Genomic DNA, 14,487 nt, shown 5'->3' on the forward strand with positions numbered 1-14,487 from the left:
CTGGGGCTGGTTTGGTAGCGCTGCCGGGGCGCCGGGAGGAGCTGGGAGCAGAGGCTGTGGGGAGCGGGACTGTGAGGGAGTTCTGGCTTGGCGGTGTCGCTCTCTGCAGTAGCTGAGCTCGGGATGCGCTGCTGTCCTGAGTCCCGACTCTGTGCCTCCTAAACCCGCCTCTGTCCCTCCTAACCCGCCTCTGTCCCTCCTAACCCGCCTCTGTCCCTCCTAACCCGCCTCTGTCCCTCCTAACCCGCCTCTGTCCCTCATAAACCCGCCTCTGTCCCTCCTAACCCGCCTCTGTCCCTGATAACCCGCCTCTGTCGCTCTTAACCCGCCTCTGTCGCTCTTAACCCGCCTCTGTCCCTCCTAACCCGCCTCTGTCCCTGATAACCCGCCTCTGTCGCTCTTAACCCGCCTCTGTCCCTCCCGGCCCGCCTCTGTCCCTCCCGTCCCGGCTCTGTCCCTCCCGGCCCGCCTCTGTCCCTCCTAACCCGCCTCTGTCCCTCACAGCCCGCCCGCGTCTTGTTCTCCAGAACTGCCCACAACTTTCCCTTTACTCTCGGCCCCACCTGAAGCTTGGGTCCGAAGCTCTTCGTGCTTGCCCCAGGGCTCCCTGCAGGCTGCAGGGCTGGCCCTGAGCTCATCCCGCAAATGGATCGTCGGGATAGAAATAGAACTGCAGCCTCTCGGGTTGTGTGCCTTAAAGCGCAAATGTTACTTTGCGCTAAGTTGAGTATTTGCTGCGGCTTTAAACGACATTTTATTAAACGTTTCTCAAATGGTAACGTGTCTGTTTAACAAAAGTTCTGGTTTACCATGTAGTAATCAACAAATGAATGAGATCTTTTTCAGGGACTAAAAGGAAGAGGATGTTTATGTACTTACTTACTTGTCTTTAATTTTTATGGGAAATACTTGTTTTTAAAGCAGCGATTTTCTTTATTATGTTGTTAACCAGGCAGCTGAGTGAGACTAATTTAATAGTTGTTTAGTGCATGTTGAAAGGGAAGAAAAAATGGTAAAAACCAGCACAGCTAGTGAAAGTTATATCATGTTTATTATTTTTAAGTAGCTAAGGTGTCTTTTAAACCAAAGGTAAGCAACATTATTTGTCTTTGAAGTTACACTTCAAATCCTGTATTGGTCATTGCATTTTCCCTCTTTCAAACAGTGGCTACTGTAAAGAAGGCCAATAGAATAAAAATCCATCTCCTCCCACAGAATTTACTGTCTAATTAGAGAAAAACATCCTGGGAGAGATACTGAGAGCAAATAGTGCAATGTCTTAATAGGTTTGGTTAGTTCTGTATTGCATGTTTCATTTTATTGTGTATGTCTGTGTCTGTTTTTGTTTTAGTAAGCTGCCACAGGATTAATAAACACATTCAAAGACAGGTAATAGTTATGTGAAAATATTTAAGTGAGAATTGGCAACCAGGTAGGCTGTTAAGTCTTTGAACTGAAAAATCTATGCATAAATCCACAGGGGATATAGACTCTGCAGAGCCAAAGCAGTGCAGAAAAACACCTGTCTTGGAAACAAAAAATATAGGAAGCAACTTTATAAATGTCAATGCTTAGCAGCAAGATACTGGGAGGAATTTTCTGAAGTAAAAGATGGGAGAAGGGTGGAGTATGGGAGTGCAAGGGTGTTGAAGCTCAGTTGAAATGATTCAAGAAGGCCTTATCTTCTCACAGGAAACAATGAGAAAACACAGGTGAAGTCACTTACAGACAGAAGTAGTGGACAGATTAATTTAGTTTCTGTTCTGTGAGACACTTGAGAATAAAATTAGCCTGATTGTAGTTTTCATTGTCACTGACCTTAAAAAAACCCAAAATCTCACAACCAACAAACAGCAAAGCCCTCAAAGAAAAATGTCCAATTTTTTGGCTTGCCTTAGGACAGACTTCCAGTGTGACACTGAGCTAGAAACTCTCTTTGTGCTTTTGCTTTTCCACATGTGTAACAGGAACAGAGGAAACTTCCACCTTGCAAGGCTCTTTGAGAGGAAAATCTGTGAGATGTTCAGTTGCTGTTGTGATGGAGGGGCATAGAAGTTTTTGCAATAACTTGAAATTCACATAAATCCAGAATGAATGCTTTGATATTCTAATGACCTATGTAACAAGTTGCAGTCATTACAGAAGCCCATTTGTTAAAATTATTTCTAAGAAGTTTTTTAAAATAATTGGTAAGAACAAGTGGTTGGTTAGTAGTTGGAAAGTACATAATAATGTACTTTGGAAGTAGAAACCTCATCAGAATTTACCAAAATATTTAACAGTTCTATACAGCATGATAATGGCCAAAATAGCTGATTGTGTCCAGGAAGGTCAACCAGAAGAAAAAATTGGGTGGTGAAGTGATTGGTAAGGTGAATGTGTATGACTGAGTGGTTTGAGTGGCCAGGAAAAGATGGACTTATGAGCTGAGTTCCCTTGGAAAACAAAAATAATAACCCAAATGCATCTAAGGGTATTGTTTAATATTGAAAGAGGTGCTGTAGTTGAGAATAGGAGTTTAAATGCTAGTAACTATGACTGTGACTATGGTAAGAGTAACTCTTCTTGATTTACCTCTTTGGCAGTGCCTTCGCTATATGATTTCTATGACAGAGCTGTACTTAGGATATTGAGTCTGTCTCAACTTCCATGCTGTCAAGATTTAGCCAAATAAAGTATCTTCTGGTAAAGTAGGTATTGCATTGTGTATTGTCCTGTTTTTTGTGGGGCAGTGTATTTATTAAAGAGAAGTAACAGTATTTATAGTAGAGCCACTGTTCTTGTCATGTAATGGTTTAAAAATGTTTCACTGTAACAGACATTAGTATGTTCTTAATCTCAGATGGACTTGATTTTATTCTTCCACTGCCTCTTTTTGGGCAATTGATTTGGCCCTGTGGTGGGTAATATAAAGTAGTAAAAAAATAAATGGAATAATCAAGATCTATCAAATGAAAACTTTTTTTCCTTTTAAAATAGTTACATCATGTTCATGTAACTGTGCAAAGACCTTATAAGTATAGACAGTCATGTGAAAGACTGATGCTGTTCCAGTGTCACTCGTGTTTTATATACATGTATATGAAAACCCATTCTGGCCTTTCTTAGCAACATTTAAATTTCTTTTCCTCACTGCACTCGAGCTGTGGTCTGTGATGCTTGTTGTAAGAGGGCCATCTAGTGTCTAAAGCTTTTCGACTAGAGCTGTCATCTGTAGGGTAATGGCCAATTCTGCTGACTGATGGAGCAGAAAAATTACTGCATCAGTGCCTTATGTTAAACTGCTATGGAATACTGTAGTAGGAAAAATGTAGCTTTCAGAGCACTCTAAGGAAAATTAATTTGGGTTTTTAATATACTCAGAAGATACTAATTTCAGCTCTGCTATTGTTGTATTCAGTTGCTTTGAAGGAATTGTGGGTTTGAGGTGTTCATGTGGCATTTGTGAAATGAATGTTTATTTGCTTATGTGTCCTTCAGTTATTACCTCTCCCAACTCTAGATTAATTTTTGATACAGAAACCCATATAGTTTCCTATGACCTAAACACCTGCTATAAATGCCTTTTGGCAATTACAGAAAGAGAGATATTTGTATTAGGGAACTGACTGTTGTAGATACTTGCTCAGGAACTTGTTTTTTTCAATAATACATAGTTAATGTCGTGGGAGATTTTGATGTTGAAAAAAAAAAAGGCCTTGCTCTACAATGTTTATGCACTTGAAAATGAAACATTTTCTTTAAGTTTTGTTTGATGTCAGAAATATGCTAAAATGTAAAAAAAAAACCCACACAGATAATTTTCCTATCCATGATCTGTATGTGAAGAGACAGTGTAGATATGAAAACATTCTTTTCTCTCAAAAAAGGCCCTGCCAGTTATTCAGACAGGATGTCTTTAGTAGTGTCTTATGTTAAAACCAGTTTTAGCAGATAGCAGAAGAACCATTGCTTTAAATTTTTTTTCATTTATTTTATAAATTCTATATTCTTTTATGAATGTGACACTCTGATTTCTATTTCAGGAGCTTCATCTCAGGAAGAAGATGAAAGACAGTGCTGCTGAAGAACATTTATATTTGGCTTTTTCTCATCAGTACAGAGATAGTATCTTTCCTCTTCATACATCTATCTCACTGTTTTTGCTATCCTACTGTGACTGCAAATTATTTAAAGTTTTCTTAGTGCCAACTGGCGAAGATGTGGGTGATCAGTGTGTGACAAAAAACCTTGCTGGTGATCTTGAGGTCCATTTAATCTCCAGGTGTCAGCTTCCAGTGGTTGTGCAGAGCTGCAGTTTACCTGCTGTTGTTGTGAAAGATGACAAATTCTGCCGCGCTGGGCTTTCTGTGGTCTTAAGGCATATAATACAGAAAACATTTGAGGCAGATCCATCTAAAAAGGATGTTTTGGAGCTCTTGGGCTTTAAGAAGACCTGCTTAAAAGCCTGTGCTGAAGTGAGTGTCTCTCTTTCTCTTAGATACATTAATTGGTTTTTTAATAAGCATTAAATGCTCTGAACTAGACTGTTAATATTGATGTCAAATAAGTTCTTCTAGTAAGAAACTTAATTTGCTTAGAAAATGCAATTTCCTCTATGGAGAAGTATCTGTATTTTGGCACAAAGATGACAAATAATTATTTTTGAAGATACTATTTTTTAGCAGCACAGGAAGAACCTTAATATTAAAAAATAGGTCAGATCTCTGTTTCTTGTCTAGTAGTATAAATGAGTTATAAAGCTTGAAGAAAACTAAGAAATACGTAATTTATTGTTAATTTTGATTTCAAGAGTACCATATATTGTTAGCCTTGACTGTCAAGGTGCACTGCTGGCTTATATTTAGCTTATCCTCAACAGGTTATCCAGTGTCTTTTCAACAGAGTGGCTACCTGGCCAGGTGATCAGTCCCTAGCCTGTGCCATTCCAGGGGTTCAGTCCCTCCTAGGTGTGGAATATTCTGTTGAGTTTCATATCAGTTCCTCTCAGCCCATTCTCTAGTCTGTGCAGGCTCATGTGAATAGCAACTCTATCTTGGAGTTTGTTGGGAGTTTGTTGTCTGCTCTGCTCCATCCCCTGTCATCCTTGATGGGAGTGTGTTCCATCTCCCTCCCCCAGGTAAAGATGATCAAATGGGATAGACCTCAGCATAGACCCTTAAGGATTTCCAATTCTAACTGGCCTTCAGGTTGAGTGTGAACCATTAACCAACATTACCCTTTGAGCTGAGATTTCAGCCTGCTTATCACATAGCAGTTTACTCATCTGGCAGCTCATCCATCTAGACTTGCCTTCTTCGCTCCTCTCAGGAGGTTGAATTGCACCCTGTCATGATTGCCATTTCCATGGTTACCATTTACTGTGCCTTCAACTCTGATCACAGCTTTGCTTCTTATGAGTTATGCAGCCACCCTAATTTTATGTCAATAATAAGGAAATAAAAATACACTATACTGGATAACTGTTTGTTCTGTTATATATAAGATTTAGCTTTCTAACTCTGCTGTTGCAGAAGTAATACAGAAATATCTGATTTTCTAAGATTAACAAAGAATGTATTTAAAGCTGGAATTCCTTTGCTTAAAGTGGAGCAAAAGTTACCCTGGGTTTTGTTTCTCTTTCTATAGAGACATTAATTACATAAATTTTTTTGACAGGTTAGCCAGTGGACCAGACTCTGTGAGATCAGCATACCTCTGGCTGTTGAAAGATTTTTGACAGCCTCTCCTGAGCACTGCCAGGCTATTCCTCCTGACATCTTACTATTTGAAAGGAAGCTTGGAGAACCTGTCCGAGTACATAACGATGACAAAATTCGAAGGCAAAAACTTCAGCAACAGAAGGCAGGTGCCAAGGCTGCAGTGCCTCTGCTTCCTAAAGAAGAAACAGAGGAATTAAAACCAGGGGAAGTCCATGAACATCCACCCTCAAGTTTGGAACTGAGTGTAGCTTTCTCTAAGCTACTTGTCCAGGAAGCACCAGATGCAATCAACAGGGAGGCTCCTCACATCAGGAGAACAAAAACCTCTGACCTTCCTCTCTTGGACCACGTTTTTGCAGAAGGGCTTTATTTTACTGTGGCAGATATAGTGCTTTTGCCATGCATCCATCAGTTCTTGGTAAGATGACAAATTCTGCAGATATTAACTAGTGTACATGTATGTTTTTTAAGAACCAGAAAGTTGTAAACTATGTTAATTTAAAACATATTGTGGTGTTTACAATGTGACCTTAACCCAAAACAAATTTGTCTTGTTTTTGTACAAACAGAAAGCAGGGATAGGTGAGATCATTAAAATTACTTTTAAATACATAGCATATCCATGGTTACTAAACACTGTTAACTGTTAAAATATTATACTGAAAGATTTTGGCACCAATTTGCCCAAAAAATAATAATTTTAAAATACTAGTACAGGTGACTTGAGCTCAACTTTAAGATTAGTTCTACAGTGGGAAAAACTTCTGTGGCATGACTGTGCAAGAGTCTTGCTCAGCACAATCTGTGTACTTAGCTTTATGAGGATATATGCACAGGAAAGATTTAAGGAAATGACAACTATGTCTTTATTTCCTATTACAGTAAAATGATATGAGTTTGCCTCCTACCAGTATTCCTGCAGTTACTCTGTGAGATTTATAGCTAAGCTGGTGTCTGTTCCAGGAACATTTGCATTTTGATTTTGCAAGTTGGTTTGCCAAATTTCCCTTATGGTGTTTGAAAACAAATGCAATTCCTGCAGAAGATGCTGTTAGTGAGATTAAGAATAACAGTCTCTAAAATCAAGATAATGACTATCAAATGTTAATAATGTGATGAATGTCCACTTTATAACTTCTTTAACCAGTACCATCATCCTCAGTGGGTTTCTGTATGATGATAGCAATATGCTGCCTTTGATTTAAAATGATGAGTTATTTTACAGAAATGGTTCTTAATTCACATCTGCTTTGTTCGTTTTGCAAATCACATAATTGGAGGTGAACAGCAAATTCTGTATGGATGATACTAAACAAAAGTATTAAGACAAAATGCTTTCTTACTATTTAAAAAACTTTAATGTATTTCAGTTTTTCTTTTTCCAAGGCATTTTAAAATAAGAACATAACTTTTTAGAGTAATATTTGATTTACTGGTGCTAGGCATGAGAAGATTTTTGCATCACATGCTTAATTGATTTCAGCAATGTAGTTGAAATCATTCTGTTGATGTACTGTGAGCAACTCAGAATACTGTATTTATTGACTTTTTATGTGTTACCCTTGAGCCCTGGTGTTCTGCAGCTTATGAACTGGGTATTTTACAGTACACTTGTGTCAGCTCACACCAAGGATTTCCCTAAAAACCTGGCTTTCAGTTTCATTCTTACCTAATTTACAAGAGCTCTGGAATGTTTGTTTATTTCGGTTCTCTGGTGAAGGATCATTTTGTGAGTAATTATACCTTGATGCCTACAGTTATCATCAAAATTGAAGAACTTGTATCTGAAAGTTGCACTGCATTCTTGCCGGCAGTGGGTTGAAACTGCTCTTGTTGATGGAAGTGCCAGAGCTTAATTCTGTATACAAGTGTTATTTGTCACTTGTATAACTGGACTTCCTGGATTGTGTTAAAAAATAAAATCACTATAGCTGCAGTTCCACTTTGAATTAACGGTGTGAATAACAACGAAGTCTTAAGTGAGTATGTGTCTGGAAAATATCATACCATAAATATGAGGAGACCTGACTAGCTGATTGTAATTATAATTACTGAAAGTAAGATAATGAAGCTGAGGGGTTGTTTTTCATTACCTCATTTCATTGCTGTTATCATTCTGAGGTTACCTTTATTACGCTTTCTATTAGTTGTAACTGTTGAAAATTAATACGAGTATAACAAAAGCTCAGCTCCTCATCTGGGAGGAACCACTATTCACTTTTAAAAATACAATTTAGAACACTTGATAACAAATGTACCAGTGCCTCTTAGAATTGCTTTCCAAAAGACTTCTTCCTTGACTGAATTCATGTGTTTTTGCTGATGTTACTATTAGGATATTGAATTAGATACTAAAGTTACACAGTTCACCCTTCTTTTGCAACTGTAGCTATTGCTAATTACTGTGATTACCCTGAGCATATTATAAACACTGCGCAGGAATGGTGTTTGAAATTTTGTGTCATTTCAAGTGTTCTTTACCAAGTCTATTTCCACACAGTTGACAGATCCATGGATGAATGCTGGTTTTGCAGGGCTTTTTCTGTATTTGCCTATAATCATGCTTTTTAATTTTCTTTTTAAAGCAGACACAGCATCACAGAATAGTTGAAGTTGGAATAATTGAGGTTGGAGGGCAACTCTGAAGCTCATTTTAGATAACAACCCTGCTCAGAGCACGGTCAGCTAGAGCTGGTTGCCCAGGACCGTGTACAATCATATTTTGAGTGTCTCTACGGAAACTTCACAACTTCTTCTGTAGGAGGATGATCTCTATTGTTCTAGAATATTTGGGAATCTAAGCAAAAGTTACTTGGTTTCACCAAATGCATTCTTTTAAAAGGTAGCTGGATTTAGTGGTAAAATGTGATTTGGGCATTTTTTTAATATGTGCAACATATTCTTACTTAAGAAATATTATTTTTTACACTTAAAATTCTAATTTCTGTTGGAGGCCACATTAACTCATAATCACATCCACTTAATTCAGAAAAGAAATATACTAGTTACCATTGTTGTATAAAAATATGAACTTAAGATTCTAAAAAAGTCTGAGTAAATACACAATTATAAAAGAAGATACAGTGCTAATTAAAAAAATGTAAAAAAGATATAGTGCAAAGAGTTCAATAAAGACAAGGAGTAATGTATGTCTGTTACCATGTAGGCTAAAGTATTTCAGGCTTGCAGTTCCCAGCAGAATAGCTGTTGGTGGATGAGCTTTTAAGGGGTACTTGTGGGAAAGAACATTCAGGTACCATAAAATCATGCTTAGAGTTCAGTATTCATTGCAAATTACTGTGTTGGGTTTTTTTGTCTGAAGACCAACCAAAACTAATCATTCCAGTATTAGGAAATAGCACATATTTAAGAGTATTATTTAAATTTAGTTTTCCTATTACTGACTGAAATTATGATTAAAATTGCTCATATAAACCTTTTCATCCTATTAAGCAAATTGGAATTTGCTTTGTCTAAATGGCCAACTGGCAATTCCACCTGGAGCTCTGAACCAGCTGATTTTTTGTATTTCCATCATGCTGTGCATTGCATGTGCTCACCATGTAGCTGAGCTCACTTCCGTAGTTCTTGCCTTTTGGTGGCTTGTAGCAAAAAATGTACAGTACTTCTAACCTTCCCGTTTTATTTTTTTAGGTTTCCAGCAAGAAACAAGGGAAAAATCTGGTAAACTTGCCACTGATATCCAGCTGGTATCGAAGAGTTCAAGAAGTACCTGGAATAAAGAAAGCTGCTGGCAAATGCAACATGGAGCTTCTCCAGCTTCCAGAGTTGATGTCTACTCCAGAGGAACAGCTACAGGACTCCTCTTCGGTTCCTGAGGAGTTAGAAGAGGATAATGAAGACAGTCATTTTATAGGTGGTCCAAGGCCAACTATGACTAAGTTAATGGTAATTTAAGCTTTTTACTGAGTTATTTTTATAGCTATATTTGCTTGATTTGGAGTGGCTAAAATTTATTAGAATTGTGTAAGCTGATTTTGACAGCTTTGAACAGTTTAATACTCTGTTTTTCTTGTATCTGATACACATTGACTTAGAAGTGAGTCTATTTTTTTTTCTTCTCTTCTGATATTTGATTAATTCAGGAATTGGGCAAAGATAGGACTGCTGGAGCCCTATCAATAATTCTGAATAATCAAAGTAACTTTTTGTTTGAATTGCAATATTGTATTTCTGTTTTAAAGATATTTATATAAAGAATGCCAAAAAAGACTGTTGCTTTTATGCTTGGCTTCATTATCCAACATTTTACATTGGTTTGGGTTTTTGTTTGGTTTTTTTTTTTTTTTTGTTTTTTCTTTTGTATTTGATTAGAGCTTTAAATATTTTGGGAACCCTAACGAGTTTTGTTAGAGAAAACTGTACATCATGTTCCATAATTCAATATTTTTTGCATAGAAGCTGACAGCATTTCCTAAAAAAAATTAAGAGGAATTTCTTGTGAAAATGAGAGAAATACATAATTTGAATGTTGTGTAGAATCATCTGCCTGTTCAGTTTCACTTAAGCTGACAGTGTTGCAGTTTGATCTGATGCCATTAAATTTAGTGAGAATTTTGATACCAGCTTAAGTGGGTAAAGGATCTTGATTTATTTTTTTCCTCCTTTCATGTAGGAAAATGGAATTGAAGCAAAGTTTTCTCCTCATCCATGCCCCAACTGGACCCTAGACTGGACCAGTCTACCATCTGCAGTCAGTCCTGGGGAAGGTGAGGGTTTATGTGTCTGTGTGTGTATTTAACAGGGTCTTCTTCTGGTGAAGATACTTAACTGTTTCATAGGACAATATGCCAGTTTTCTGAATGTTTCAGAGCTCTCTAAGACAGGTAAGCAGATTCAAATCTGTAGTAAAATTCAGTCTGTTTGTGACACGTGGTGATGTAACTTTCCTCAGGTCATCAACAGCTGATGACCAAACCAGGAACAAAAAATCAGCCTTGATTTCAGTCAGTAGCTGACACAATCCAGAAATCCTAACCAAGCTCAGTGCTTGGTTGTGTTGAGTTTTCCATAGAAGTAAAGGTATCCACAGATACTTTCCATAGGAATAAAGATACTGTGGTTGTCAATATGTACAGACAGTAAAAAGAGGGTAGCAGGTCAGAATATAAAAGTATAGGTGGTCACAGTGTGAGACAGAAGGAAAATGAGATACATCATGCAATTATTTCCCTGTATTGATGTATGTCATCATGGAAAATGTTTTTGTTTTTTCCCTGGCAAGGCAATAGCTAAAACTTTTGGGAAGAGGGGTTTGTCCAAATAGGAATGTTGAATGGAAATAGTGTGCTACTGGTGATTATATTTGAGGTCTGGGAAAGAGGAGATTATATTTCATTAGATTTGGGACCAGCAAAGAAATGCAACATCTTCTCTATGGTTTTATTAGGCAGCAGTACAGAAAGGGGGTTTTTAATCCTTTTTGGAACTTCAGTCAGTCATGGAGTCTTTGCTTGTGTTCCTGGTCCTGTGTGTGTGAATGCATTCATTGTCTTCAGGTTCATTTCCTACTCACTGCAAAGGCTTTGTAGATACCAAGATCAGTTTGGCTGAATATGATTAGAGGTGCTTTCTTCAGGCTCATCCAAAGCACATTAAAGGGAGGAGGAAAGTGTGTCAATGTGAGGTTGGACAGTGATAACCCTTGTTGTTGCTTTATTATTCTGAGGATATATGGAAATAGAAGCTTTTGGTACTGTCATGTTTTTGCAGCCAGCATTGTGTTCACTTTAAAACAGAAAATGAGATATTTTTTTAAAACAGGAATCAATTTTTTTTCTTTAAAACAGCTATATATTTATTGACTTTTTAATCTAACTGTGAAATTCAAGAATGAGAAGTAACTGACCTACAGTCTTACAAACCCTTACTACTTTTCTCATGGGTTAAAATACTTGTTGAACAGGAAGTACTTAAAAGAAATGCTTTATACCATTCTGAAATGAATCATTATTTCAGTAACAGTATGCATGAGATGGTTTTTACTTACAAAGGCAGTGGTTAGTTGTGAGCAAATTTATACTATTCTTTCCAAAGAAATTGCTTACAGAGTGAATGTAGCAAGTAGTAAACATCCTGTAGGCTTGTAGATAATGCCCTCTTCCTTATAAATATGCTTTTTCTTAAATAAAGGAATTGTAGTAGGTCAGGAAAAGAACTCTTTAGCTGAAATATGACTTAATGTCAGGTGAAACTGGAAAGACCCCTGTACATGCACAGCAGGAGATAGAGGGGTCAGTTACAGAATATGTGAAGAATTTGAGTTGAAGAAGATCCATTTAAAAACTGCAGATAAGCAAATAAAGCCAGATCAAAATAACTGGATTTTACAAGTGCAGCTTGCTATTACCAATTAATGGAACACATGTAGCCCTTTAAAGTTGGTCCAAACAAACTTAATGGATTGCATATAAACATAATTCCTAGTGCATCATGTCAGTTATATAACATACTTTTTATTTCTAGTAAAAAAAATATTCCTAGTATTGAATTGACTGGGACAAATATCTGACTTGTAGAGGTGAAATTTTTAAAAAGCCAAAATAGAAAATAAAAAGACCTTTCACATCTTCTGTGTTGAGCACACAGGAAAGGCTGTTAATTTATTGGAAGACAGTGCATGCCTGCCTAGCTGAAGACAGAATGACTCTGATCAAGTTTGTTTGATTTGTGCTTGCTTTGTGATCAGTAGGGAGTTGATGGCCAAATAAAATTACTGTATAAAACTGTCAGAGAAAGGTTGGCCTGAATAAAATGAAACTCTGACTACTACATGCCCTTTGCATTCCAATGTTCAGACTTTTGAGAAAGTTGCAGATTTTTAGAATGCTTAGCTTTTAAAATAAGACAAAATTTTTAAAAACCAGCATCTACTGTTCAGTGATAAGGCTGTCCTTTATCACTTTAATTGTTGTTGTGAAGCAACTTGTTACATTGATTTATAAGCCACAGAATAATTAATACTATACTTTAAATGTGGCTTGGTGGCTTTTTTACTTGGATGGAGAGGGGAAATGAAGTAGCTTTCAGGAAGCAGAGATGGATAATATTGAAAATGTTGTCTTTATGGTGTCTTCTTTTTCTAAGTAATTTAGGTCAGCTGAGAATTTGTTCTTCTAGTATGCATAACTTATGAATTAAGGCATCAGCTGATTTGTCTACAGATGAGATAAAACCTCTGGTCTCCCTTTGAAGGCTAAATATGCAAATAGTTTTAAAATAGACTATTTAAAAAATTCATTTACCTATTTACTAGGGTGCTGTTTTATAAAATGACTTCTCAGTCCCCAAACTCTCCTCAGCTCCTCCTACCCCTCTGCCTTGCCCAGCAGCTCTTATTTTCTTTTATTTGAACAGGATCTGAAAAATTAATCTAGTAAGAAATGCCTCTGTACTCTGTTTCTTCATAGCAGCAGCACACTTTAAACTCACCAATTGGTGAATTTTAAAGCTGGATGGATGGTATGACCATCTGTACCTGTCTCCTGCCTAATTCTGGCTATAAGCTAAGTTTGTAATTGCTTTTGTCAAGCAGAATGATTCATAGAAGAATAATAATGCTGAAAAGATAGCTGGTTGAAGGAAGAATGGCAGTAGCATTTCAGGCATCAGGTTCACACTATCATTTTATTTTGCCAGAATAGAGATTAAAATAGATAAAATTAGATATTAGATTCTTAATCTAGGTAAACTAGATTAAATTAGATAATGTAAAGTGAAAGAATAATTTAGGAAGGACAGCAGTTTTTAAAAAGAACTTCTGCTAAACATATCAGGTGGACCAACAAGAGTAAAACTGTTTACATTTGTAATTTAGAAACATCTTCAAAATGTAAGTACCTTTGAATAACACAGACTAGAACAATAACACAGAGCATAGTGTTCCAATACTGTGGAATTAACAGACATTTTGATTAAATGGTCTTGGTGGCTATCAAACAACAATCCTGAAGGATCAGTGTTACCTTCTGCTTCCAGAACTAATATTAAGTAAAGGATGCTTTATTGTAGTGTGGCTTCTCAATAGGGAAAGAAGAAAAATTTGAAACATTTCCAACCCTCATAATAAACAAAATTAGTATGAATTAAAGGAACAACACTTAATTATGTAATTATCTTCTAACCAATGTAAAAGTTTGTGATTTCGTGTCCATGTTAAAGTTGTTTGTAATTGTTCATAGAACTGAATAATATAACTGTGGAATAAATGGTGTATTAGATGCAGAGTTATTTGATTTGAAATTGTTATCAAAATTGATTCAATATATCCAGGTTGTTTCTGGGATTTTTTTTTTTTTTTTGTGACGCTAGGTCACTGTTATTTTGTTTTGCTTTTTATATTGGTACTACCTTTTGAATATTTTGACTTGAAAGATGCTTTCTGAGTTTAGAATACATTATGCCTAAAAATCAAAGATGGTTTAGGGAACCTGATATTTTATGAAAATTTTTGCTAATCAAGAGATGCAAATTGTATATTTTACTTCAAATGTTAAAAACAACTGTACTTTTAAAATTAAATCCAGACAGTCATTTATTCTGTAAAACAAAAAGAGTTAAAAGAAACACTTTAAAGTTCTCTATTTCCCTTTCAAGCCTGTCAGAACTTTTTGAAAGACTTTGAAGATTTTTTAAAATAGTTTTTTAGCCTATTTCAGTGTCTCAGGCATCCTGAAGCAGGAACTCATCCTTCTTCTTCAACTGATTTTTCCATAACAGACAGCTTTTGCCTGCAAGCCACATGGGTGTAACAATCCAAGGGAAG

At 36.6% G+C, this 14,487-nt stretch overlaps 1 protein-coding gene across 4 annotated transcripts in view; it reads left to right on the forward strand.

Annotated features, from left to right (window-relative positions):
- GSTCD (glutathione S-transferase C-terminal domain containing) overlaps positions 1 to 14,487 on the forward strand; it is a 51,914-nt gene that overhangs the window by 127 nt on the left and 37,300 nt on the right. The window contains exons 1-5 of one of the 4 annotated variants that reach the window (XM_085058328.1): positions 213 to 775; positions 4,026 to 4,457; positions 5,659 to 6,120; positions 9,357 to 9,611; positions 10,339 to 10,432. In XM_085058328.1, coding sequence (XP_084914454.1) covers positions 773 to 775; positions 4,026 to 4,457; positions 5,659 to 6,120; positions 9,357 to 9,611; positions 10,339 to 10,432 — 1,246 coding nt within the window. In that variant the 5' untranslated portion in view covers positions 213 to 772. Of the gene's footprint in view, positions 1 to 212; positions 776 to 2,585; positions 2,691 to 2,784; positions 2,917 to 4,025; positions 4,458 to 5,658; positions 6,121 to 9,356; positions 9,612 to 10,338; positions 10,433 to 14,487 lie in introns of those variants that run through there. The other 3 variants (XM_085058329.1, XM_085058330.1, XM_085058331.1) reach the window with 3 other exon arrangements.

Source organism: Lichenostomus cassidix, chromosome 4, assembly GCF_008360975.1.
Source record: "Lichenostomus cassidix isolate B80296 chromosome 4, HeHo_3.0, whole genome shotgun sequence".
NCBI classification, from domain to species: domain Eukaryota; kingdom Metazoa; phylum Chordata; class Aves; order Passeriformes; family Meliphagidae; genus Lichenostomus; species Lichenostomus cassidix.